The following is a 27,043-nucleotide window of genomic DNA, read 5'->3' on the forward strand; positions in this document are numbered from 1 at the left end:
CCGTGCTTCAATCATCTCAACTTCATCAACCATCTGCCAGAACGTGTAATGGAATAGCCTCACCATTCGCCTACGATGTGTTGGAATAACTGAAAACATTACAGTTATTAATTAGCTGGTAGGATTTATCCTCTACGTGGGAAAAAAGCTCCTGGATTTATTTCTAACGCGCTTCTAAATTCAACAGTGGGTTAAGGACAGTGTGTGATCGTCTTATGCTTTTGCTTCTTTTACGGCGATGCTTAAAGTGTTTTACCTCACCTCCAAAGTTACGTGTTTTATCAAGTGCTTCTAAAGTGATTGATTTTAGTGTTCAAATTGATGTGTATGCGAACTCTTAAATTCAAAATTTTGTGATTGGAATGCTAACATGCTCAAAAACGGCAAAAATGTCAACTGATAAGCAAGAATCCGTAGCTATTGTGGATACAGTGAAATTTCAATTCCCTATTTTTGACGGCACAAGTACAAATTTTCCAATAGACAAATATCTTCTATTGTTTGAAGAGAAATGTGCCGCAAAGAACATTCCAGAAAAGGAAAAGAAATTTGTTTTCTCCGAGTGTATTAGAGGAGAGGCTTTAGCCCTCTATTTACGTGATTGTTTAGATAAAGACTGGAACAACATAAAGGATATTTTCGAGACATACTTCACAACATCGGAATCTGTTAGTGATTTTGTGTCTTTAAAATACGAGAAATTTAATAATATTGATATTTATTTTCGTAATAAGTTGAAATTAGGAGCCAGCTTGAAACTAACAGATTCCACAATGGTGGAAGCACTTACGGGAGGACTTCCTGAGTCTCAAAGAATGCTGTTAACAGTGCAAAAAATAGACACACCGAAAGACTGGATTACTCTTGCTAGGAAACTGTTTCCAGTTCAGATGCCATTGGATGGTCTAGGAAATAGTAAATACCAATTTGTTTCTCCAAGGCAAACTGTTCCGAGGTGCTATTATCCCAGAACAGTGCCTTATCAAAGTTTTCGTAGTGCGAGACCTTTTAATTATCAACAAGTGCAATACCGACCTCTACAGTATGCGTATCGGCCAATTCGATATCCACAATTACCTGCTATAAACTCTAACACAGTTCCTAAAAGAGAAGTTAAAAAATGATATTACTTTAAAGTGTATGTCCAAAATGGACAGGAAAAAATTCCCAGTATTATTAATACGGGATCGCAAATTAACGTCTTACCGTAAAATTTTTTTAACAAAATTGGTGATAAATTTAGAGAAATTTCAGTGAAATCTCATGATAAAATATTTTCAATATCTAATGAAGTTCATATAGAGAAAATAATCAAAGTAAAGTGTAAAGTAGGTAAAATAGAAAATAATGTGATATTTTATGTAGTAGATTCAAATTTGAATTATTTATTGCTTTCATCACCATGTGTTTCATTATTTAAATTACAATTGAATTTTCATAATTATGAAGTGTATCAGCTTGGAAAACAGGTAAGTAAAAATGTTAAAGTAGACAAGTTTTTCCAAAATAATTACGTATGTAAAAATGATCTTAGTACTAAAAATTGTGGTAATTATTTTGAAAATAGTAAAAATTCTGATAGTAAATTACAGAAATTGTTGAATGATTATAACTATATATTTGCAAAAAGTAAATATGATGTTGGTTGTATAAGGGTTGAACCTCCCAGAGTTATATTAACTTCTGAATTACCAATAGCCTATAGACCATATAGAGCATCTCCTAAAGATAATAGTGAAATAAAAAAACAAATAGATGAATCGTTAAAAGCTGGAATTATTAAACCTTCTTATAGTCCTTATGCTGCTCCTGTAACTTTAGCTTATAAGCGAGACGAGCAGTCCAGAAGCAGATTGTGTATTGATTTCAGGAAGCTTAACCAAATTACTAAAACTGATTCTGAACCTATTCCTAGAATTGATGCTGTTTTAGATCAATTAACAAATGCAAAAATCTTTTCTACATTGGATTTAGGATCAGGCTATTGGCATATAAAATTAAATGAAAAGGATACTGACAAATTGGCATTCACTACAAATTTTGGACTGTACGAGTTTACTAGATTACCTTTTGGTTGGAAAAATTCCCCAGCTGTTTTCCAACGAGCTCTTAGACAAATTTTAAACAAATATCAGATTCAATTTCCTTTAAATTATTTTGATGATATTATAGTATTCTCTCCAAATTTTGCTGAACATTTAAATCATCTTAAAATAATATTTGATATATGTGAGAAAGAGAATATAAAATTAAAACAATCTAAATGTAATTTTGCTAAAGAAAAAATAAATTTTCTAGGATATGAAATTCAAGCAGGTAAATACCAGCCCAGTAATGCAAATATAGAGGTTATTAAGAAATTGCAACCCCCTAAAAATATCAAAGAATTACAAAGATTTTTAGGAAGTATTAATGTTTATCATAAATTTATTCAAAATTATGCTAAAATTAGAGCCCCCATTACACTTAAGAAAGATACTCCTTATAATTGGACTGATTAATGTCAAAAAGCTTTTCAAAAATTAAAAGATGCATTGATTTCTAGACCTATTTTAACTTTGTTTAATCCTAAATATCCCTGTCATGTATTTGTTGATGCGTCCAAAGAAGCTGTTGGTGCTGTTTTAAAACAAGAACATCCTGATGGTAGTTTACATCCAATTGCTTTTCAATCTAGAAAATTAAGATCTTATGAACAAAATTATGCCATTACTGAGCTGGAATGTTTATCTATCCTATGTGTCAACATTTAAGATTGCAAGTTAATTTATTATCATTAGAAGAAATAAAACAATATCAAAATTTAGATAATTTTTGAAATACTAAGTATAGGAAAATGAATGATGTCTTAACTATAAAAAAAAAAAAAAAAAAAAAAAAAAAAAACAGGGATTGTAAAAAATTGTAATACCTATGTCTCTACGTACGAAATTACTTGAAAAGGCCCATATACAACTTGGTCATATTGGTGTATCATCTATGCTAAATTTGTTATCTCCACAATATTATTGGCCAGGAATTGTTCAAGATGTTAGAAATTATTGTAAACATTGTGAAGAATGTCAGTTTAATAAGAAAAGTAAACAAAAGAAATTTTGTTTAATGCAAAATTTACCATCAGTTAGTAAACCTTTTGAAATATTATTTATTGATACTGTAGGTGGTTTAAATTATTATAATTCTACTAAAAAGTATATTCACATAATTATTGATCATGCAACTAGATATATCTGGACTTTTGCTTCTAAAAGTTAACTACAGATACTTATATAAATTGCTTAGAACAAATTTTCCAAATTCAGGTCCCTAAAAAGATTTTAAGTGATATGAACGCTGCTTTTACATCTTCAAAATTTAAGCACTTTTTAAGGAATCATAATGTAAAACAATTGCTAACTACTGCAAATAGACCCCTAACTAATGGTAAAATTGAACGCATTAATCAAACTATTATAACTAGATTAAAATGTAAACTAAATTCTTATCAAGGTAATATAGCATGGACAAAATTATTACCCCAAGTAACTGAAGAGTATAATAATACCACTCATTCTGTAACAAAATTCCCTCCATCATATTTGATTTATGGAAAATTACCTTATGATTCCTTAATTCAAAATCAAGAATTGTATCCGTCAATAGAAGAAGCTAGAAAAATAGCTCAAAAGAGATCTGATGATTATCATAATGTAAATAAAGAAAGATATGATATTCATTTTAAACCTAGTAATTTTAAAATTGGTGATTTAGTGATGTATGAAGAATTTCAATACCCTAATACACGTAAATTATCTCCTCCATTCTCAGGACCTTATAAAATTCTCAGGACCCACAACAAATATTATTGCGCCCTGGCCAATATATCGGCAGATAATAATATATAATAATAAAATAACATATCGACGAAGAAAAAAATGAAATGTTTACTGCTAAGTAATTAATGATAATTTATTCAGTGTTGTTAGACGACTCACAGCGAGCTGACACACACACTACTTAAATTACAAATGCGTGCGAGTAGCTTGCGTTCAGCTACCTTCGGCTTTTGGGGGACACGTGCACTCACAACTTGTACGCATCCCCCGATAGCCGAATGTGGCCGAACTCATGGTCTCAGTTTTCCAATCATAGTTTTGTATGATATATTGGTGCATGCATGTGCATGCACTTTGCTTTATTATTAATTATTACTTAATTCATATTGTTACGGATTTCATAGTTATTTATTTAGTTAGTTTTTTTTTTAAAAATTTAGAATTGTAATTAGATTTGCTTCATGTTGCCTTAGCAACGCAGAAGATTTTTGAAAAGACAGCTGCGTTGGAAGGTTAAAAATAGAATAGCACGTGCATTTAATACCTAATAAATAAATATCTCATAATTGCTGTTGCCATCCACAAAAATCCAGATATTTATAGATGTTTCCAGTATATTCGAGAAATTAATTATAAAGCTTATAAAAGCTGAGAACAAACAACTCATCTCAGTAGTAGCTGTAGTTCTAGCGAACTCTTTGTTTACTTAATGCTGTGATTGATTTGTAGCGATTTCGCTGTGATCAGATTAAAGCAAAATCATCTAGTTTTGAAAGTTTCTCCATTGCCTGTGACGAGAGCACGGACATTAGTGGCAAAGCTCAATTAGCAGTGTTTCTTCGTTCTTGTGACAAGAATTTTAACATTTCCTAGCATTACTAAGAAAAAAACTTAGTGAAATTCACGGTTCAAACATTCATCATACACATTGCATTATACATCAAGAAGTTCTATGCACGAAAGTAATAAATAGAGAATGTTTTGTCATATATAAAAAAAGTTATAAATTTTATAAGATCTCGAGGTTTAAATCAGTGTCAATTCACTGCTTTCTTAAGTGAGTTAGAAAGTGAATATTCGGGTTCTTTTCTATATAAATATATATATATGTTTATTATTGTATTATTCGAAATAAATCTACGTTTCTATGAATATTTATTTATTTATTTTTTTTTGCGGCTCGCCTAAAGTTAAACCTTGTTTTTTTGGCCCAAGTGTACCTATGAGTTTGACATCCCTGGTCTAGACACACATAACTTTTTCTACATCTGCCATAATTATTTTGCGCATGCATGAAATATCTGTCACAAAAAAGCGCCAAAGCTCGAAGCTGATGTCGAAGTTCGAACAGGTTCGACGGTCACATTACATCTATGGAGCTTTTCCTTCTTTACATAGACTTTCTTTGACTCAGCTGACACACGTGTCGGCATCAGTGCTACTCTGTAAAAACGTGTCGGTATCGGTGCTTAAAATTATTTGTTTAAAAAAATACCCTGGAAAATATGACTACAGGAAACAAGAGATTAAGCTATACAATTCAGTATAAACTAGGAGTGTTAAACTACGCCAAAGTGCTAGGAAACAGAGCAGCAGCAAGGCATTTCGGTCCACCACCTACCGAAAAAATTATACGTACTTGGCGACTGCAGGAAGATCAACTGAAGACTGCCAAAAAACAAAAACATAACCTTCGATGCCCAGCTCCATCTTGGCCTGAACTTGAAAATGCCGTACAAATGTGGGTGATAGATAAGAGGAAATCTGGGATAAGTGTTTCAACCAAAATGATAATCAATGAGGCCAAAGAATTTTCAGAAAAACATGGGAATCAGAACTTTTCAGGGTCTGAGGGCCGGTGCTACAGGTTCATGAAAAGGCAAGGCTTATCAATGCGCACAGAAACAACTACAGTCAAAAGTCGTTAATCCGGACTCGTTGGGATTTTGGCGATTCCGGATTATAGATCATCAGTTTAAATCTGGTAAGATGGAATGCAGAAATTATAAAATTAAAATTATGAACCGTAATTTATGAAATAAAGAACAATTATGATCTAAAGGGTATCAAAATTTACAAACAAAAGCTTAATATTTATTTTGTTTACTTTATTAAACATTTCTTTCAATGTAAGTTGTTTAAGTTGCTTTGTTTTTTATGTGATAATACATTCTCTTTAATTCTATAAACAGACATAATTTCTTGTTCAGTTACAAAGTTCCGCTGTTCAAGTCCTATAATTGCTGTGTCTACCGACTAATTTGTCAATTGAAATTTTTTCGTTTTCAATAACCTCTGTCACTTTCTTCGCTGTCGGAAGCGAATTATAATGACGAGGAATTTGATTTAAATCATATCAAAGACGGAGTACATCGAGATGAAATACTACATTTAGTAAGGAATTATAGGCCAAATAAAATAAAAACATCTGCCATGAAGATAAGGATAGTGCTGACAGATCAACTTCCAATTCATTGCGCGCCGCGGCGTTAAAGATAAACAAAGGATATGCCTTTATCCATTTTTTGCAGCAATTCCACTTTTTGTTTAATAGACTTCGAAACATACTTTCGCTTTGTAAATCCTTTACATATTAGTAAATATATATCAGAAATTCTATTTGACATAATCAAAAGTTCAAGCTTACTTTTATAAAATTGCTCTAACAGTCTGCAAAAATAATAAGCCGGATCCAATTCGAAGATTAAGAAACAACGCAATCTGCAACATTAACTTAATTAGATAATTTTAGCTTAGCTTATACCGTCCGTTATTCATTAAACGCACATGCGTAAACATATTATGTGCATGCGTGAACGTATTATGTGCATGCGTGAACGTATTACGTGCATGCGCACACGCATATTCGCAGCCGTAAAGGTTTTACGCGTGACGCATGCGCAGAAAGTTTGTAGCTTTGATGTCCGGATTATGGGTGTCCGAATTAACGACTTTTGACTGTATTGCACAGAAAATGGCAGCAGATTATGAAGGAAAATTACTAGCATTTCATAGGTTTGTTATAAATGCACGCAAGAAAACTTCTTTTGAGCTCTGTCAAATAGGAAATATGGATGAAATTCTACTCACATTTGATGTACCATTTAACAAGACTGTGAGTATTAAAGGGTTTAAATCAATAACCATAAAAACCACAGGTCATGAAAAAAAAAACGATATACAATAGTTCTAACATGTTCTGACGGCACAAAACTACCTCCGTTTTTCATATTCAAAAGAAAAACTTCCAACAGGTGTAATTGTTCATTTTCATCCAAAAGGCTGGATGGACGAAGCTGGAATGAAACTGTGATTATAAAGAATGTATGGGCGAGGCAACCTGGTGGAAGAAAACCCTGTCTTTTGGTTTCGGATCAGTTTAGCGCCTAATATTAGTATTATACGCCGTGTTAGCGCCCATAGAACTGAAACCATAAAGAATAAAGCAAGAGAATTAAAAGTCCAGATAGCTGTCATTCCTGGTAGACTGGCTAGCCAATTGCAGCCTTTAGATGTATCAGTGAATAAGCCATTTAAGGAAAAAGTGCGAGAACGATGGAACAAGTGGATAGGAGAGCCACATCACGCACTCACGCCCTCAGGTAGAATGAAGCGGACCTCTATTTCACAAGTGTGCAAGTGGGTAAAAAGATCTTGGGAGGACGTAAAGGCTAAAGTAATTGTTAAGTCCTTTAAGAAGTGCGGAATCAGTAATGCTCTTGACGGTCCAGAAGACGATGCATTATTCGAAGAAGGTGATACTAACAATGACGGAAACAGTAGTGATGACGATATTCTTGTTTTCGATTATGATGATAGTGAAAAGGATTTTTATGGTTTCGAAAGTGATTAAAGTCTAATTTCATAATAGGCAACGTTTTCCTTGAATCTGTGTTTTTTGTTGTTTCTGCTTTATTTTGTATTACGTTTGATTGCTTGCCGTTCATTCATTTATTCATTATTGAAATTGACATATCATGTTCAAAATAGCTTGATGTTTGTTAATTTTCCTTAATAAAAATATGTTTGGTAATTGCATTCAATAATTGTTTATTTGGCTTTTATGAAACGTGAGAACTACAAGAAACCACATTTTAAGTTATTGTAGTATCGCACGGACTATTGAAACTTTTTTTCCTTGTGTGTGGCCTTCTAAATAAGGGTGCGTCTTATATGCCGTCAAATACGGTAATATATATGGTTCCGTGTATAGCTATTTTTAAATTATTTTACGAGATTATGCACAATAAAAATAAAATTATCAATTCTGTAAAAACTGTACTGAAAGATATAAAATAATCTCTTGTTGGTGTTTAAACAGTTTTATTTTTGCTATTATAGTGAAAACAAAAACTGGTATTCTCCGATTTGCCAACCATTGGCAACTAATTTTTGCCAACCTCAGATGCGAAAAAAAGTAACCATTTTAAGAAATGGCAATACAGTGAAAATTACATAAAACAGCAATACATTTATAAAATTCAAAAAACATCCACAATAAAACCCTGAAAATACCATAAAACAGAAAAATTAACTTTAAAAAATGCAAAGAAACAACATAATAAAAAAAATTTTTACACTCTTCTCCCACATACAAATCAGCCTGTTTAAACTTTAAAAAAAAATCAGATAATTGCACAAATTCAGAAAAAGCTGTTGCCACAATCACCTAAAGAGGCTATATCACTTCTAGGGACATGCGTGGCTACACGCGACAATTCCAAGAAATGAGATTCTAGTAGCACAGTTTTAAGCAGGAGACTTCCGAGAAACGTTTCCTCTAGCTAGGCACATGTTCCGGCTATGACTAACATTTTGAAATTTTCCCGAAAATGTTTCGTCTGGAGACGTGTTCCTCATACGTTCAACTAATCACACGAAAGTTCTGCTTCTGAAGGATCATGGGTAACTTTCAATATGGCGATGGCTTTCACTGTGAAGTCATAGATGGTGGAAATAAACAGGGATAAATAGAAAGGGCTAGCTCATTTCTTTGTTCGACTCCTCGCCGACGCGAGCCTAATGGGGGGAACTTAACAGGCAGTAATCTGACGTCACTGTGATGCCACCTGTTCTGATTTCCCGCGTTTAAAAGTGTAGTTTCATTCAGCTGCAAGACTATTTTCTAGAGGTTACATATCCCAAATTAATATTAATCATATATATATGTATATATTTATCTGTTTTCTAGTAACGTATATATTTAAAATAATTTATATATATGTAATTTCAGTCAGTTTTTATTTTAAATTCAATATTGTAAAGTGTCATTTACGTAATATGGCCTTTTGTAGTAACGTGCCGTAGCACTTACAGAAGTACGAAAGGATGAGATATTTTATTTCATGGGACCAAAGGATCCAAATGAGATTTTGCTTTTGACGAAAGAATGGATACACAAATGTCAAAGACAAGATTCTATTAATGTGAAGAGCGGAAAAATCTGCAGCGAACATTTTCTATGCAGTGTTTATGATGAAGATATGAAAAATCGCTTGTTTGGATAGCCACAAAAAAAAAAAAAAAAAAAAAAAAAAAAGAAGAAGAAGAAGAAGAAAAGAAAAAACTGTTGAAATGGAATGCTGTGCCGAAAGTAAATTATGATGACAATAATAAATCAAATTTTAATGATTTTGAAATAAAACTCACAAATGAAAATGTAGATACTCCTGAATTCCATAAGTTTAAGGATGAACAAGAATGCATTGACAGCTTGAAGAACAAAATAATAACCTTAGAAAATTGTATTAAACTATTGAAAAATAGAGAAAAGAAAAATTTTAGAATGTTTGTTCAGCGGCAAAGAAGGTGGACAACATCTAGACAGAAATTGGTATCAGAAATTAAAATCTCAAACAGCGAAATTTTTTTCGGGGGAGAGCACAAATCGGAGAATTTGGAAAAATGTCTAAAGCCTATTTTTATAAAGACGCAGATTAATGTAGTACTGAAAAAGAAGGAAAAAATCAGGTGGACTAGTGAAGATATTTCACTTTGCATTGTCATAAGAGCTCTGTCATCTTAAAGCTATGATTTTTGGAAAGAAAAAAAATTAAGAAAAAAATTGGAATATCTTTACCTAGTATTAGCAAATTAAAGAAATGGTGCGCTAAATTTTAGTGTAGTCCAAGAATTCAAAGTGATGTTCTTACTCTAAAGAAGGAAAGAGTCGAATATTTGTATTCTGTAAAAAAAATATGCGTTCTCAGTTTCGACGAAATGCATATAGATTAAAAACTCTGCTATGACTCTAAACTGGACCAAGTTCTCGGTTCTTTTCAAAATGTACAGTTTGTTTTAATCAGAGATCTCCTTTTGCACTCTGCCTCAAATTACTGAGAAACTGCGTTTTAGATAGAGGATTTGTTTTAGAAGATGGAACTGTTTTAAATTTTGATATTATTAAAGAGGTTTTAAATAGAGATTGAGAAGAAATCAAATTGTGTCACAAACTAAAACCGAATTACTTAATGGTCACGGGAAAAAACGGGGACAAAAAGTCGCTCCAGAGAAAACATTTTCAAAAAATACAGCAAAAGGTATACTCCACCCCACAGGAAATCAAAAAGCATCTGACTTCTATGAGTTAATCGATAATATTTTCGGTATTATGAATAGTACCAACAAGAATAACAAGTATTTAACAAACTAATTTTGTTAAGTACTCGTTAAAGTTATTCTTATTGTATCCTTTATAACTAATTATTGATTAGATTTTGTGCTAGATTAGCATTCTAGATAAAATATAATAGTAATAAAACATCAAAGTAATTAGCATAAAAAGACCTGCTTCCTTTACTCACATTTTCGAAAAATTAAATAACTGTATTAGGTACTCTGAGTAAAGCTATTTTGTCAAAATTAAGGTAACAAACTTACATACATTTATTTAATTGTAATATAGATATAAGTATAAATTACAAAATTATTTAAAAAATACCTATTATTATATTGAATCGGAAGAGAATTATAACAATGTAAAAGTTACAATTAGGCAAAAAATCAAACGTAGGTTAGCAGAAATGTGGCCATATATGTCATATATGTTTAAAACTATGTCAATGTAAAATTGTTTTTTGAGTAAATTTAAATAGCTGCTATTATACTTATCTTAGAAGCAGTATAAAAACTCTCTCAGTTAACATGCAGATAAAGAAATTATTAGAAATAAACGTGCATTAAATAAAAAACCTCCAAATAAAAATTTAAAAAAACCCACTTTATGTTAAAAGAGTAGCACCACGGAACTTTATGTTAAAAGAGTAGCACATTTTATCTATTATTTTAAAATTGAGTAAGTATTATTAAATTTTTAATGGTTCAGTCTAAAATGCATAAAGCAGTAACATTGTCTCTTCCGAATTATAGTTATCTTTTACACACAACTCATTTTAAGCGCTGGTTCAAAAACGCTAATTTCCAAGCTGTGAATTGCATCTGCACGCTCAGTGTCATCATGATTACGTCATCACTTCTCACTTTCTGCTTCAGGGGGAAAAGCTCTATGAGCTAGCCCTTCTCTTCTAAGTCCTGGGAAATAAAGGCCAATTTAATTATTGCTGTTTTGTTGTAACATAACTGCCTGAATCATTTTAAAAATGTTTATTTATGCATTAAATATGTAATCGTGGAAATTTCAGTGTTGACAGTATTTTATGACGTTCTTGCACTTCGGATTAGTTTACAAATTGTTCGTCACCAAAAGTTCACCAAATTTGTCGTATTTCGTGCTGATCGTGTATTATCACTGTTGTATAACAGAATTTTATTTCTTAAATTTAAGTTGAATAATTTTTTTAAATCTGTTTGTATACGTGTGGCTTTTCTCCTAATTACTTATCTTTTAAATTCTTAATTGCATAATCAGTGACACATTTTAAACAGCATAAAAGATGCATAAAAAGTTTATGTAATAATGAAAATACTCATTATATTTGTCTATTATTTTCATGTTATTAATGAAATACTTTTTGGATTATAAATACATTAGAACTTACCTTTTATTGTAAATGCTACATATTGAAACGTTGGAAATTTATGGATTTATTATTATGCATGATGAAAAACATTTGTATATACATTTATTATATAAATCTTATTCATTACATTAATACTAATAAATATATATCAACAAATCTTAAATCATCGCATCTCTCTATCTGTATGTAAATATGACTTTTAATTTGAAGTTACTTCTAATTGATATAACGATCATGTAATTAGCAGCAACTGTAGTCATCAGTTCTTTGCAAATTATTATGGATATGTAATGATCAGTTGAAAAATAATTGATGAGCATTTGAGTACTCAAATGTGTACATTTTGGGGTTAATTTATATTTTTATCATATGTATGATCTACGTAATATAAACATGACTAATAAATAATAAGAAATGTAACGGCTATGAATTTATAACAATTGATTACTTAAATCAGTGCACAATTGATTATCACCTTCATGTGTGTTTACATAATGAATTGTACTTTCCAATTATGTGCACAGGCCTACTAGTGGCCAAAGCGTCGTTGAATACTGGTAGTTCTGTCTGAGGTTAGAATGCCGCGAACGGGCTGGCTACATGGGCGTTTTCTTGGTTTTCCCCATTTGTAACTGGTATACGAGCCAGTTTAAAAAAATCTTCTACATAGGGATCTCTCCTGTTAGGCAGATATCCCTTGAGGCTTTGCCGTAATCACATAAAACAAACTAATGATGTGCACCTCCTAATTTCTAGAATTTTAGGTATAAGTGTTCTATGGGACAGTAAAAACCTCGCACATGTTTGAATCTTCATTTTGCTGAATAGTATTTACTGGCTGTGAGGATGTAAATATCAGCCATATATATTTTTTGTCATAGAAGGTCTTGCTTTTTTTTTTTTTTTGTCTATTTGTTTATATTTATGAACAGTAATTATGAGCCATAAAGTTAGTCAAGAAAATGCTTTCACCGGGTCACAAATTTTCCAATGAGCCATCAAATTTTCATTGGAAAGCAGACATCAGAAAATACACATAAGTAATGTGTGATAAATAGACTTATCCAGCACGTTTTAAACTAGTCTTAGTGTATACAGAATTTGGCTAATACTGATGTAATTGATTGCTATAACCAGAAGTGTGTTTATCTGTTATTTGAAATGCCAGAGTAGAGATCAAAGTGATTAACTTGATAGCAATCACCTTTCTATTACCTTCCATAACTAACAATAAAGTTTAAAACGAAAAGAGTGCGAGCGATGCAAAACAACATGAAGAAGCAAACGTCACTTGAAAGGAAACGTCACTTTCGCCAATCTGAGCGATAACTGATTCTTGTTTGGCTTTCAGCCTGTTTACCAAGTAAAGATGGTAACCCGATTTCGCGGAAGAGCGATTCTCAAAACCGTTCCTCCAAATGTTTTGTTCCGTCAACAAATATCGTATGTGATAACAGCACAAGAACAGTTGATAAAGTACTTTTGAGCATCTCAGATGCACCATTTTATTACTTCAACACTACCAACAATATAGACATTGCTACAATTTAGCTATTTTTAAATTACACTGTTTTATGTGAATTTCAATGTTTCATTACGGATAGTTCTTTTTATATATGCCACACTTTTTTAATTAACAGATTAGCTTCACAGTGGCATGTCGATTCACTATAGGGAGGGAGAAAAAACTGCATGCACACACTCATCACACCAAGCAGCAGCCACCAAGATGACAGTCGAATTTCAAACATGAATTCCAGGCTGGTGTAAAGCACACACAATCATTTGTGGGTTGCAAGATATATTTAAAGCTAACAACACATATACAGTCAAAAGTCGAACACCCATAATCCGGACATCAAAGCTACAAACTTTCTGCGCATGCGTCGCGCGTAAAACCTTTACGGCTGCGAATATGCGTGTGCGCATGCACATAATATGTTCACGCATGTGCATTTAATGAATAACGGACGGTATAAGCTAAGCTAAAATTATCTAATTAAGTAAATGTTGCAGATTGCGTTGTTTCTTAATCTTCGAATTGGATCCGGCTTATTATTTTTTGCAGACTGTTAGAGCAATTTTATAAAAGTAAGCTTGAACTTTTGATTATGTCAAATAGAATTTCTGATATATATTTACTAATATGTAAAGGATCTACAAAGCGAAAGTATGTTTCGAAGTCTATTAAACAAAAAGTGGAATTGCTGCAAAAAATGGATAAAGCCATATCCTTTGTTTATCTAAACTTTGTTTATCTTTAACGCCGCGGCGCGCAATGAATTGGAAGTTGATCTGTCAGCACTATCCTTATCTTCATGGCAGATGTTTTTATTTTATTTGGCCTATAATTCCTTACTAAATGTAGTATTTCATCTCGATGTATTCCGTCTTTGATATGATTTAAATCAAATTCCTCGTCATTATAATTCGCTTCCGACAGCGAAGAAAGTGACAGAGGTTATTGAAAACGAAAAAATTTCAATTGACAAATTAGTCGGTAGACACAGCAATTATAGGACTTGAACAGCGGAACTTTGTAACTAAACAAGAAATTATGTCTGTTTATAGAATTAAAGAGAATGTATTATCACATAAAAAACGAAGCAACTTAAACAACTTACATTGAAAGAAATGTTTAATAAAGTAAACAAATAAATGTTAAGCTTTTTTTTTTTTTTGTAAATTTTGATACCCTTTAGATCATAATTGTTCTTTATTTCATGAATTACGGTTTCATATTTTTAATTTTATATTCTGCATGCCATCCTACCAGATTTAAACTGATGATCTACAATCCGGAAAAATCGATAATCCGGAATCGCTGAAGTCCCGACGAGTCCGGATTAACGACTGTATTATGCTTAACAGTCTCATTGAGATCAGGAAGCTTTGACAGCGAAGGATAGTTAGACAGTAATTTATCATACATACAATTTGTAATAATTGTTTTAACAGAATATAAATGTTTGTTAATTACACTGCAGTTAATTTTTAAATCAACAAGTTTTTTGTTCGTTTAATCGGGTAATAAATCAAAATAATGCAAGAAATCAGATCCGATAATATCTGTTGACACTTTACACACATAAAAAGTAAAATTAAAATTACGATGAAGTCCAAGGTCAATACTTAACGCTTTTTGTCCATAAACTGAAATAGGGATACCATTTGCTGTAGAAAACATCATAATAGGTGTTTGACGTGCTTCCTGTCTGGTTGCTGAAAGAAGACTGACGTCCGAGTCAGCGACGCGCAAAAATATTCTATTCGATTTCCTGTCTCTAATGAAAAGGCGACGAGATTCAGAGGGTAAAGCGCATGTCGCCGCTACACTTTCCCTGGAATGTACATGGTGGAACACACTTTTTAGCTATGTCACCAAATTTATGATGATACCAACAATAGGAACAGTTCAAAGCAGCTTTAGCTGAAGGGCTTCGCTTTCTGTTATAGCGATTTTTGGAAATACTGCGTGATCGTCGTAGAGACGAAACCTTGCTATGCAATTCGCAACTTCCTTCAGCAGGGCATCCAATTTAGAATTCTCAGAGACATTGAGAGATACACGAGAAGAAACTTCGCTTACCTGAGCGGGTGTAACTTCCAATATTCTATCCGTGAGACTGGCAGCTTTCGATAAATCGAGCGGCTTCCAACGCTAGAATAGACTGAACACTTGGCGGCATCTGGTGCATGAATAATTCCAGTAACAAAGAGTCAGGCACATTGTATTTTTCAGCCCGCCTAGACATTACATGAAGAAGTTTTGATGGCTTTCTATCTCCAAGTTGCTCGCCGGTGAGTAATTTCCATACAAAGTGAAAGTATGCTTTGAAATCCGAAATCTGTTTATTTCACGCTGCTCTGTGGGGGAAGGGAAACGATGCGGCGCGCAATGAATTGTAAGTTGATCTGTCAGCTTCAGGGCAGATGTTTTTATTTTATTTGGCTTATAATTCCTTACTAAATGTAGTATATCATCTCGATGTACTCCATCTTTGATATGATTTAAATCAAATTCCTCGTCATTATAATTCGCTTCCGATAGCGAAGAAAGTGACAGAGGTTATTGAAAACGAAAAAATTTCGATTGACAAATTAGTCGGTATTCTCGACACCGCAATTATAGGACTTGAACAGCGGAACTTTGTAACTGAACAAGAAATTATGTCTGCTTATAGAATTAAAGAGAATGTACTATCACATAAAAAACAAAGCAACTTAAACAACTTACATTGAAAGAAATATTTAATAAAGTAAACAAAATAAATATTAAGCTTTTGTTTGTACATTTTGATACCCTTTAGATCATAATTGTTCTTTATTTCATAAATTACGGTTCATATTTTTAATTTTATAATTTCTGCATGCCATCTTACCAGATTTAAACTGATGATCTATAATCCGGAATCGCCGAAGTCCCTACGAGTCCGGATTAACGACTTTTGACTGTATTTATTATCAATAAGCCTAGCGTTATATTTACTATTATGGTCTACTGATGTTAAGCTTTTACAAAAAAATTTATCTTGGAATGTTATTTTGGGAATCCTCACTATAATTAGGAAGGCTACCAAACAAATATACTTTGTTCCCAATGAGAGTAAAACTGCGTCCTTATCTTAGACAAGGCAGTGGTTGATTTTTTTAAAACTGGCTTTAATTGCTTCCCACCTGCCGGCCCGAAGCTCATAAACTTCGCTTGAATTCTTTCCATATTCAGCTATGCAACCAAATAAAATACATATTCAGTTCAAGTGGATTGCCCTACTTTAGCGGTCTATGGTAATGCCCAGTGATTCTTTTCATAGGTTGGGTGCCAAATCCTGTATACACTAAGACTAGTCAAAAAGTATCCAAAAATTTTCCTACTAAAGGTATTGCAGTAATACCAAATAACAGATATACATGAACTTTTCAAACAATTTTACGGACGTATTAAAATATAAAATCAAATAGTAATCTATTACATATAAAAAAATCTAGCAGAACTTTCATACTTATAAAAAATATAATGCACTTAAAGCTGCAAGAAAATTTATTACCTTGGAATATTATTTTTGGGATCATCACTATCATTAGCAAGTCCACCAAACAAATATACTTTGTTCCCAATGAGGGTAAAACTGTGTCCTAATCTTGGACAAGGTGGTGGCTGATTTTTTGGAGACCGGGGCTTTAATCTCTTCCATTCCCACCTGCTAGCCTGAAGCTCATAAAGTTCATTTGAATACTTTCCATATTCAACCATGCCACCAAATACTAGCAATCTGGCTCCATCACAGACAAAACCGTATGCTGCACATCCAGGTGGTATGTCCCCTTTAACAGGCGGTACAAACCATTGATTACTGGCTAAAAGTTAAAAAGAAAAATTATAGCTCTTGAATCTGAAATAATATTTATTTCACTTAACACATATACATAACAAATACATATTATGATAAAGTAAGGTATACACAAAAATGTTAAATTAAAAGGAAAATTTAAAATATATTTGAACATTAAATATTTTAACAAAACTTAATAAAACACAGAAACTACTTAAGGTGACAAATCATAATGCATGAACTATATAAAATGATATTTTCCTAAAATAGTCACTCATAGTTCCAAACAATTCTGATCATCAGTGGTGGGGATCACCTAAAAGAACATAACTGTAAATCTATGAAAATTACTCATTTAGATAATGACTTTGCTTTACTCAAGGCTTTTGATGGGGGAAAAAATTATAAATGAAAAAGCATTACAGTTTAAAGAAGTACACATGAATTAAAGCAAAACATTAAGTTTTGTAGCACTTAATTTCATCCATTTAAAACAAGGTAAGCAAAACAAAAGAATGGCTGGTTACTCCAATTCAAATTCATGCAAATCCATATAATACAAAAATAATTGGTTAAAAGACTTCTATGCTATTGAAAAATCCTACACTGCAAGCTCTGCTGATTTCAGTGAAATAAACTATTACCAGATATGAAATTTTCAGTAAGTTCCCAATTAACCACATTAAAATCATTGCTAAATTCCCTTGATAATTTAGATTTCTTTAACTTGATCAATTGAAAGATTTGATACATCAGACGCTTTTTAAAGGATGTTAAATTATTTTCTGTCTGTTTCTTTTTCAACAAGTTGACTTGTGAATATTAATGGAATTTTGTGTTATAAACAAGCCAGCTTAAAAAAAAAAAAAAAAAAAAAAAAAAAAGAAAAACTAATAGTACTAATTTATTCTCAAAAGACATGAGCTTTCACAGTTGTGTATATAATATTTTCTAACATTAAAATTTGTTTTTGAAAGTAGCTTTAAGAAACTAATAACATTTTATGTAACGAATTTTATGGACTAAACTTTCATAGAAAATATTATACTGCGGATATTAGTTGTTCTTTGCTGTCTCTCATTAGTTAAGCTCTTTACTTAGGCATAACAAACTTGCCAAAGTCCACTAACTGAACATAGACTTGGACATAACTGCTGAGTTTTGCAATTTCATAAACCCCCTTTGGAACAGGATTCAAAGAATAAACAAGGGTTTTTTTAAACATAATTTTTAATAGATGTTTTATTTATACTACTTAATATTTTTATTTATATTACTTAATACTATTTGCCATTTTTCAAAAAGCATATTTTTAATGTTTTCCATTTCAAAATTGCTAGTCATTATAATATGTTTCACTTTGTGGAATATACAAAGTTATAATTAAAAGTTACAGTAAGAGTTATTGTATTTTCACTTGAAATAGTTACTGTTAATGAGAATAAAATATATATAATAATAGTTAATTTGTTCTATATATATATAAATCTTGCAGCTATAGCACAGGACGGGTTTAACCTTCCAGCATGCAAGCTATGCACAAAGTTTACTACAAATTCGGTTTTTAATGCACATTTTTTGTATATCGCAGTTGAGACGTCTGAATGTCATTTCTATTCCACCTTTCAACCCTTCCCCACATCATGGAATGTGCCAACTGGAAGTCATATGACTTTTGTTTTTTTACTGGGCTTTTGTGCTGCAGCTTCAACGTTAACATTACGACGTGGGCATGGTCGTGGGTGAAAGTTTGGAAAATATTTTTTGTCAAATATTTTGTAATTTTGTGTTATAAATTGACATGTATTATTTTAATTTGTATAAATTCTATAATTTTTATATCGGTTTTCATGGCAAAAAATTATGTGCTACCAGCTGATTCTGCTCGCATTCTTCAAAAATTATCTGATGAAGAAAAAGAAGACAAGGAAACCTTTAGAAGTGAGAATAATAGCAATCTGAGTGAAGAAAATACAGTCAAAAGTCATTAATTCGGACACCCATAATCCGGACCTCAAAGCTACAAACTTTCTGCGTATGCGTCTCTTTGACGCATACGTGTAAGACCTTTACGGCTGTGAATATGCGTGTACGCATGCGCATAATGTTTACACATGCGCGTTTAATGTATAACGGACAGTATAAGCTAAGCTAAAATTATCTAAATCAGTTAATGTTGCAGATTGTGTTGTTCCTTAATCTTCGAATTGGATCCGGCTTCTTATTTTTTGCAGACTGTTAGAGCAATTTTATAAAAGTAAGCTTGAACTTTCGATTATGTCAAATAGAATTTCCGATATATATTTACTAATACGTAAAGGATCTACAAAGCGAAAGTATGTTTCGAAGTCCACTAAACAAAAAGTGGAATTGCTGCAAAAAATGGATAAAGGTTTGTTTCTCTAACCATTCTGAAACACCTGGGGGGGTGTAGCCCAATACATTGGAAGTTGATCTGTCAGCACTATCCTTATCTTCAGGGCAGATGTTTTTATTTTATTTGGCTTATGATGATAATATATTCTATATTAGTAAGGATAAATCTTCTTAGTGGCAAAAACAGAAGTATATAAACTGCTCAAAGACGAATAAGATGAATATCGTGAGCGTTACCTGGCCTAAAACACCATGCCAAGGATACAAAGTATGAAATAAGAACATTTTTTAAAACAGTTGATATAAATATGCTTGATGAAATTTCGGCATGTACAAATAAATATATAAGTTTACTAAAAGGCAAAATACTCAAGAAATAGAGACTGTACTCTTACCTGAGTGGAAATGATGGCCTGGTTTAGATTATCAATATATTATTTGTTATATATTATCATATATGACAAATTGCTATATATGATAGAAATAAAAAAAGGACACCATGTAAATGCAAAAGACTTTTTCTCAAGTGATGGCATTGGAATTGAAATAACAAGAACTGTGATGAGCTGGAAGTTTTTTATTTCTGACAAATTGTCTTCGAATCGATGATAAATCGACAGAACAGATGAATATTAAAACTAACTTTAAAATATAGTTATTAACTAATAAATTTTTAAATTTCTATAATGAAATACATCATTGGTTTTCCACCTGACTAATATAACCATTTAAAAATAATTTACTACCATTTGAATGTGACATCATTTGTATTTTGCAATAATACGGTTAATATTTTATGTTTTAACAAATTTATTATCAATATTCACTCATTTCTGTCATTTTCATGCAAACAACGATAAAATAACAGATGTCGTAAAAAATACGACGTGTGTGTGCTTATGTAAAGTTGCAAAGCGCGTGCTCGAAGGTTAAAAAACTTTTATTCTAATTAATTCGAATTTTTAGCCTATCTATATATTTCTTTACGTATATATTTTGCGCGTGTTTGTATAGTGCTATGTTTTCAAACACCATTTAGTATTATTTATTTATTCTTCCCTTTCTCCACAAATATGTAAATAAATAGGTGCACATTTAATGCTTTGCTTCAAGTGAAAAAATATGTAAGCACGGCTCTGGACAGAGTTTACACTAATGTTTTCTCATAACATTGTTATGTAGATGAAGGGATCCTACAAATGAACAAGCAAGTACTCAAGTCTAAACTCAAGACTTTTTATTAACTTGAACTAAATGAAGAGCAATTTTTCTACATTTCCCCCTTCTAGGAAGACGCAGCGTCCCACTGCAATCTTGTCTGGCTTTTTGTAACAGGTCTCCTGGAAATATTGGGCTTTCTTTCATCATCTAGTTGTACTTTTTTACTTTTATTCTAATTAATTCGAATTTTTAGCCTATCTATATATTTCTTTACGTATAGATTTTGCGCGTGTTTGTATAATGCTATGTTTTCAAACACCATTTAGTATTATTTATTTATTCTTCCCTTTCTCCACAAATATGTAAATAAATAGGCGCACATTTAACGCTTTGCTTCAAGTGAAAAAATATGTAAGCACGGCTCTGGACAGAGTTTACACTAATGTTTTCTCAAAACATTGTTACGTAGATGAAGGGATCCTACAAATGAACAAGCAAGTACTCAAGTCTAAACTCAAGACTTTTTATTAACTTGAACTAAATGAAGAGCAATTTTTCTATATTTCCCCCTTCTTAGGAAGACGCAGCGTCCCACTGCAATCTTGTCTGGCTTTTTGTAACAGGTCTCCTGGAAATATTGGGCTTTCTTTCATCATCTAGTTGTACTTTTGGATCAAGATAGGGCTTCAATCTCAATACGTGAAAGATGTCTTTTGAATTCCGTCGTTTCTTATTTTGTTACATACTTTCTACTTCATACGTCACGTCAGAGAGCTGTCGTGTTATTCGATATGGTCTAAAGTAATGTCTTAGGAGCTTTTCGGATAAGCCAACCTTTCGTACTGGAGTGAAGACCTAGACAAAGTCTCCAATGTTGTAGCTGACAGGTCGATGCCTCTCGTCGTATCGGCGCTTGTCTGTGCTTTGTGCTTTAAGAATATGGAGTTTTGCAAGCTAGTCTTCAGATGTTGTGCATAACTATCTTCGGAATCTTCGATACTGTATGGAAAAATTACGTCGAGAGGAGTCTGGATATCTGTGCCATAAATGAGAAAGAATGGGCTGAATTATAGGCATAGGTTACAAATGGTACAATAGTATCCAAATTTTTCTGTTCAATGTCTACATACATGGACAACATATCTGCTAGTGCCTTATTGAATCTTTCAGTTAAGCCAGTGGTCTGAGGGTGGTAAGCAGTCATCAGAAGATGAGACGTCTTGCATAGACGAATTACTTCTTTAACAAGGTTGGATAGGAAGTTGCATCCTTGGTCACTTATTATTTCTTTGGGAGCACCATGCTTCAGTACAATTTCTTCAACTATAAATTTGGCAATTTCGGCACCCTCAGCTGTCGGTATTGCCTTTGTGACTGTAAATCTGGTAAGGTAATCTGTGCAAACCACCGGTTCCCATTTCGAGTAACCGGAAAGCGTCCAAGTAGATCTATTCCAATTTTGGTAAACGGTGTATCAGGGGGTTTTATCAGATGAAGCTGTCCTGGTGGACATTGCGGCAGCGATTTCCGTTTTTGGCATTCTCAACACTGCGATACATACTGCCGTGTGCCAATGGTACTTCCTCCTTATTCGGTCGTACGTTTTGGCAAATCCGAGATGGCCAGCGGTTGGAGCATCATGAAGACTTCTTAGAACCTCGCTACGAAGTTGCTTTGGTACCACCAACAGCCATTGCTGTCCCATAGGATCATAGCTTCTTTTGTACAGTATACCATTTCTCACTTGATAATTTTGATATGCATCACCTCTCTTGAGAGTTGTAATAATGGATTTTAATCGTTTGTCCTTCTACTGCTCTTTTCCGTAATCTACAATAGCTGCAAAGAAAGGGATGTCTTCATTGTTCTCAATTATTGATTCTATAAGAGGCTTCCTTGATAGTGAATCTGCATCGAAGTGTTTGCGACCGTTCTTGTAGACGATATTTATGTCGTATTCCTGCAACCTGAGAGTCCACCGTGCAAATCTTCCAGATGCATCCTTAACATTAGCCAGCCAACATAAAGAGCAGTGTTCTGTGACTACCGTGAAGGGTTTTCCGTAGAGGTATGGCTTGAATTTACCAATTGCCCAGATAACGGCAAGGCATTCTTTTTCGGTGGTGGAATAGTTGCTTTCAGTTGCAGTAAGTGACCTGGATGCATAAGCTATTGGTCGTCTTTCTTTCCCATCCTAAATCTGAACCAGTATTGCACCGATGTCATAGCCACTAGTGTCAGAATGTATGCTGGTTTCTATGGCTGGGATAAAATGTCCCAAAACAGTGTCACTGGTTAGCAGCCTTTTGAGCGTTGCGAAAGATTCAATCGTAGCGCGATCCAAGAAAATGTTGCATCTTTCTTCAACAAGTAATGCAAGGGCTTTGGGATATCTGCGAAATTTTTGATAAATCGTCAGTAGTACGAGCACAAGCCCAAAAAGCTTCACCTTTACTCTTAACAAGCATACCCCTCCATACACTGTGACAGACTGGAATAATTACACATGGGAGATACTTTGCTAATAAACCAAAAAAAAAAAAAAAAAAAAAAAAAAAACCTATTTGTTAGAAATTTTATAAATTGTTTTCCGAGATAAATATTGAACTAAAATTAAAATATGTACCTAATAATATGCATGATATGAAATAAAACTTTCTCCAATTTGAAATCCCCATTCTTTTGCTTCTTCAATAAAATGCCAAATTTTGCCAAGATAGTTGCTATAATACCAAAGTATCAAGATTATTATGAAAAATGCAACACATTTTATGGTGAAAGGCTTTAAATTACATAAATCAAGCATGCAAAGCTTTACTCAATTTTTGATAATCAATATTTTTTTAAAGTTTTCCTTTCTTTTAATACACAGTCTGTAACTCTTGATACATATCATTCTCCTACAGTTACCAGTCCAATGCCAAATTCGTCAGCTACTTTCTACATTGTCTCTAGACCGTCTAAAGTTTCTTTGGGGTGCCATTCTTTCTGTAATAGTGTAAATTGCCACTTTTAGACATCATAACAATATTTGTCAAATAAAAACATACCATACACAGACATATGTATAGTAACAGACAATAAATCAATCTGAATGGCAGATACATACGTCATACTGTAGATCAGTAAAGTCAGAAGCAACGAAACAGACTACATACAGTTCTTGTAGCAGACAGCCACTTTTTTCCTGATGGTATGTAGACTAGGTGAGACTCTATTGCATATACAAGTTAAGGGTGAAGAACTTCAAAAAACTGCTTTATTTGCAATACTACAAACACGGTTATATAACAATATCACGTATACTACACTTTCACTGAAACTACTCTGTTTATACCAAAACCCCAGATGTGCTCTTTGCTTAACTCATAAGCCAAGGCCTCTAATCAGTACACTTATTCTTTTAGCACTTTGCACAGGTCAGCAATCAATACAAGAGTACATGCACAATTGGCTTCTGCAGCTCATATACTAATTACTTATATAATAATAATTGATCTGAAACATTCCAATGAATATAATTAAACCCATCTCTGTGTAAAATGGGTTTAATTCTAAGCTGAACGGCTGGCTACATGGGCATTTTCTTGGTTTTTCCCATGTGTAACATGAATATGAGGCAGTTTCCCTTAAAAAGTCCTCTGCAAAAGTATCCCCCCTTCAGTCTTTGCCATAATCAAATAAACCCCAATCCCATCTGAAAACTTTTAGGACAATCCAAACACAACAAGAGGGTATATTAGTATAAACACCAGTGTGTGCAGTGCACGAACAATACGTTTTTGACAAAAAAAAATTTACACTGCTAAGGAAATTTTCCCATGTTATATTTAAATCTGAAAATAAATTTATGACTTAATAAGTGCATTGCCAACAGCTTTGTCAAAGTTGACATTTAAGCACTATTTGGAAATGAATAAAATTTCATTTTAAATCGTATTTTCATCCCATCTTAAAGTTTCAGCCTAATTTTCGCAAAAATAACATATTTATCAATTTAAGAACATTTAAATACAATGCAGGAAGATCGGAAACCCCGTTAACTTTAAGACTTTTAAGAAAAATGAGGGGGAAATTCACTTCTCTTCCCAACTGTCATTCAATACTAATGTGAATTCTTCTTAATAATTCAGATGATACCATCTGCAACACTTATTACGAAAAATTTAAAATAGGCTTTGTTCCTAATGCAGTTCCACACACCGTTACTCGCGAACTTAGCATGCAAATGTAAATTAGCAAATAGCCTGCTTTGAGAGTATGGCGGCCAAATGAGGCTGTAAATGACAATTGGACAACTGATGATTACTTACCGGGTATTCAAGCTTTAAGATTATTTTTTATGTACGATAAAGCTTAAAGCAATACATATAAGACTCCAGCTCTGATGTCTTACGTAGTATTTACCTTAAAATGCCATACATATTAAATTTTTACTTTTGTTATCATTTGTCACGACGCACACACGGGCGCCGCCATCTTGGAATACTATAACAGCGGCAAATTAAAATTTATATTATTTTCATACAATTGTAAATTTTTTCTTAATTCTGAAAATTTAACAATATTTATTCATGACTTGATCTGATAAGAGAAAAAAAGCATAAGATACATTCTGACTAGTTTAAAAATACAAAGACTTACTAATGTATAGCGGCGAGTCCAAACAAATTTATGTACTTACTAGTGCTGTAAACGTGGAGTTCATCAACAATCCCTTCATTACCACCACCGAAAACAATCATAAGATCTTTAATTGCAACAGCGCGATGACCATGACGAGGTCTTGGTGCCTGTCCAGTTGTGTTTGTTACTCGCTTCCACTTCAGTATGGGTGCCGCCATCTTGGCTAATTCCCACAATGCACAATCCGGTATTGACGCGATCCTACTAATCTCAACACCATCCTAGAAGGTTGCCAAAAAATAATAGCATTTGAAAGAAACAGCCCAAGTAAATTATGATTATTTACTTATAAAATATTCCTTTGTAAGCCATTAATTTGAAAGGTGAAAGCTTTTAATGAAAAGTTATAATTTGTCCAATGAAAAAAAAAATGTTTTCGGAAAACAAATAATTTCAAAGAACTATTTGCTGCGGACTAGTAATTCAAATGACGTTTTATTGAAAACTTCTCTGTAGAAATTGTAAACAAACATGCCGAAAATTATTGCAGCGGGTGTGAGACTCCTTTTCAAGGAAGGACTTTATGTGAATGGAAACTAATTATTGAAAGAGGTAAAGAGTGTTTAATAAAGCGAAAGTAGTTATAATTAGTTAATTAAAATCTAACATTCACTGCCCAATGCACCATTATGCTATTACCGTTTTTACATTTTAAAAGTTTAATACTGCATTGTACGTTTGTCATAAAAAATGAAAAAGAAAACATCTGACAGAAATTCATTAATAATTTTGCAACAAAATTATGTGTATAAAAGTGAATAAGTTGATATTTTAAATATAAATTAAAAAATGTATTTATTTTTTTTAATTCTATTTTAATGTCACAAATTTCTTAAATTCTTTTGAAAGAATTTACATCCCTAAAATTTTTAACTACTAAAGATCACAGGGAAAAGTGCAGAATCGCCCACTGCTTGGCGCGTTTTTAAGAATTGCACATACTCGGTATCCATGTACACATCGACCTATTTTCACTTACCCCAGAATTGCACAAAAATGCCATTGTGCACTCTTTTTGACTTTATCCATGTACACATTGACCTATTTTGATATATATATATCTATATAAGTAAAAAAAAAGTACTTAAAAGTCAAAGAAAATTGACAAAAATCCAATTCTTCTTAATCTTGTAAAAAGTGCCAAGCAAACGCCAATCAAATAAGTGGGCGATTCTGCACTTTAGCCAGACAATAACAAGGATGTAAATAAGAAAATTTTGTCACTATTTGAAAGAAATTGTATTTTTCCTTTAAAAATCAAAATCGTACTAATCAAACAATGCTTACGTTTATTATTAAATATGCCCAATTATTGACATATATAACAGAATCGTGATTGAATTCCTAATTTAATAAAATAATTGTGTAAAATAATCAAAAAACAACATTAAGATCATTTAGTAATTAATTTTTGAAAGCCTTATAATCTAACATAAACCTTTCTGCTGCTGTTTAAAGCAGTATTTTTATTATTATGGCTTTCAGCCTGATATTAATTCCTCATTCAAAGAAAACTTTCAGTTAATCTTTGGATTATGGTAACTTGGCGAAAATTTGGCGACCAACCCTGCTACATCAACCTTCTAGTTTTTGTTTGGACATCATTTTGTTTTCACGAAGTAAAGGCATGTTTTTCTTTTTTTTTTTTTTACTCAACATTTTCTCCAACAATCTGCTAGCCGAATTACGCTTA

The 27,043-nt window shown here is 32.5% G+C and overlaps 1 protein-coding gene across 2 annotated transcripts in view; it reads right to left on the reverse strand.

Annotated features, from left to right (window-relative positions):
• Hcf (Host cell factor) overlaps nucleotides 1-25,536 on the reverse strand; it is a 188,344-nt gene extending 162,808 nt beyond the window's left edge. The window contains exons 1-2 of one of the 2 annotated variants that reach the window (XM_035371276.2): nucleotides 25,349-25,536; nucleotides 16,843-17,152 (exon numbers count right to left, since the gene is read on the reverse strand). In XM_035371276.2, the coding sequence (XP_035227167.1) occupies nucleotides 16,843-17,152; nucleotides 25,349-25,508 (470 nt within the window). In that variant the 5' untranslated portion in view covers nucleotides 25,509-25,536. The remainder of the gene's footprint in view (nucleotides 1-16,842; nucleotides 17,153-25,348) is intronic. The other variant, XM_035371277.2, reaches the window with a different exon arrangement.
• Between the last annotated feature and the right edge of the window lie 1,507 nt (nucleotides 25,537-27,043).

This window comes from Stegodyphus dumicola, chromosome 5 (genome assembly GCF_044657685.1).
Source record: "Stegodyphus dumicola isolate Sdum_Otavi_A_Nest chromosome 5, ASM4465768v1".
NCBI classification, from domain to species: domain Eukaryota; kingdom Metazoa; phylum Arthropoda; class Arachnida; order Araneae; family Eresidae; genus Stegodyphus; species Stegodyphus dumicola.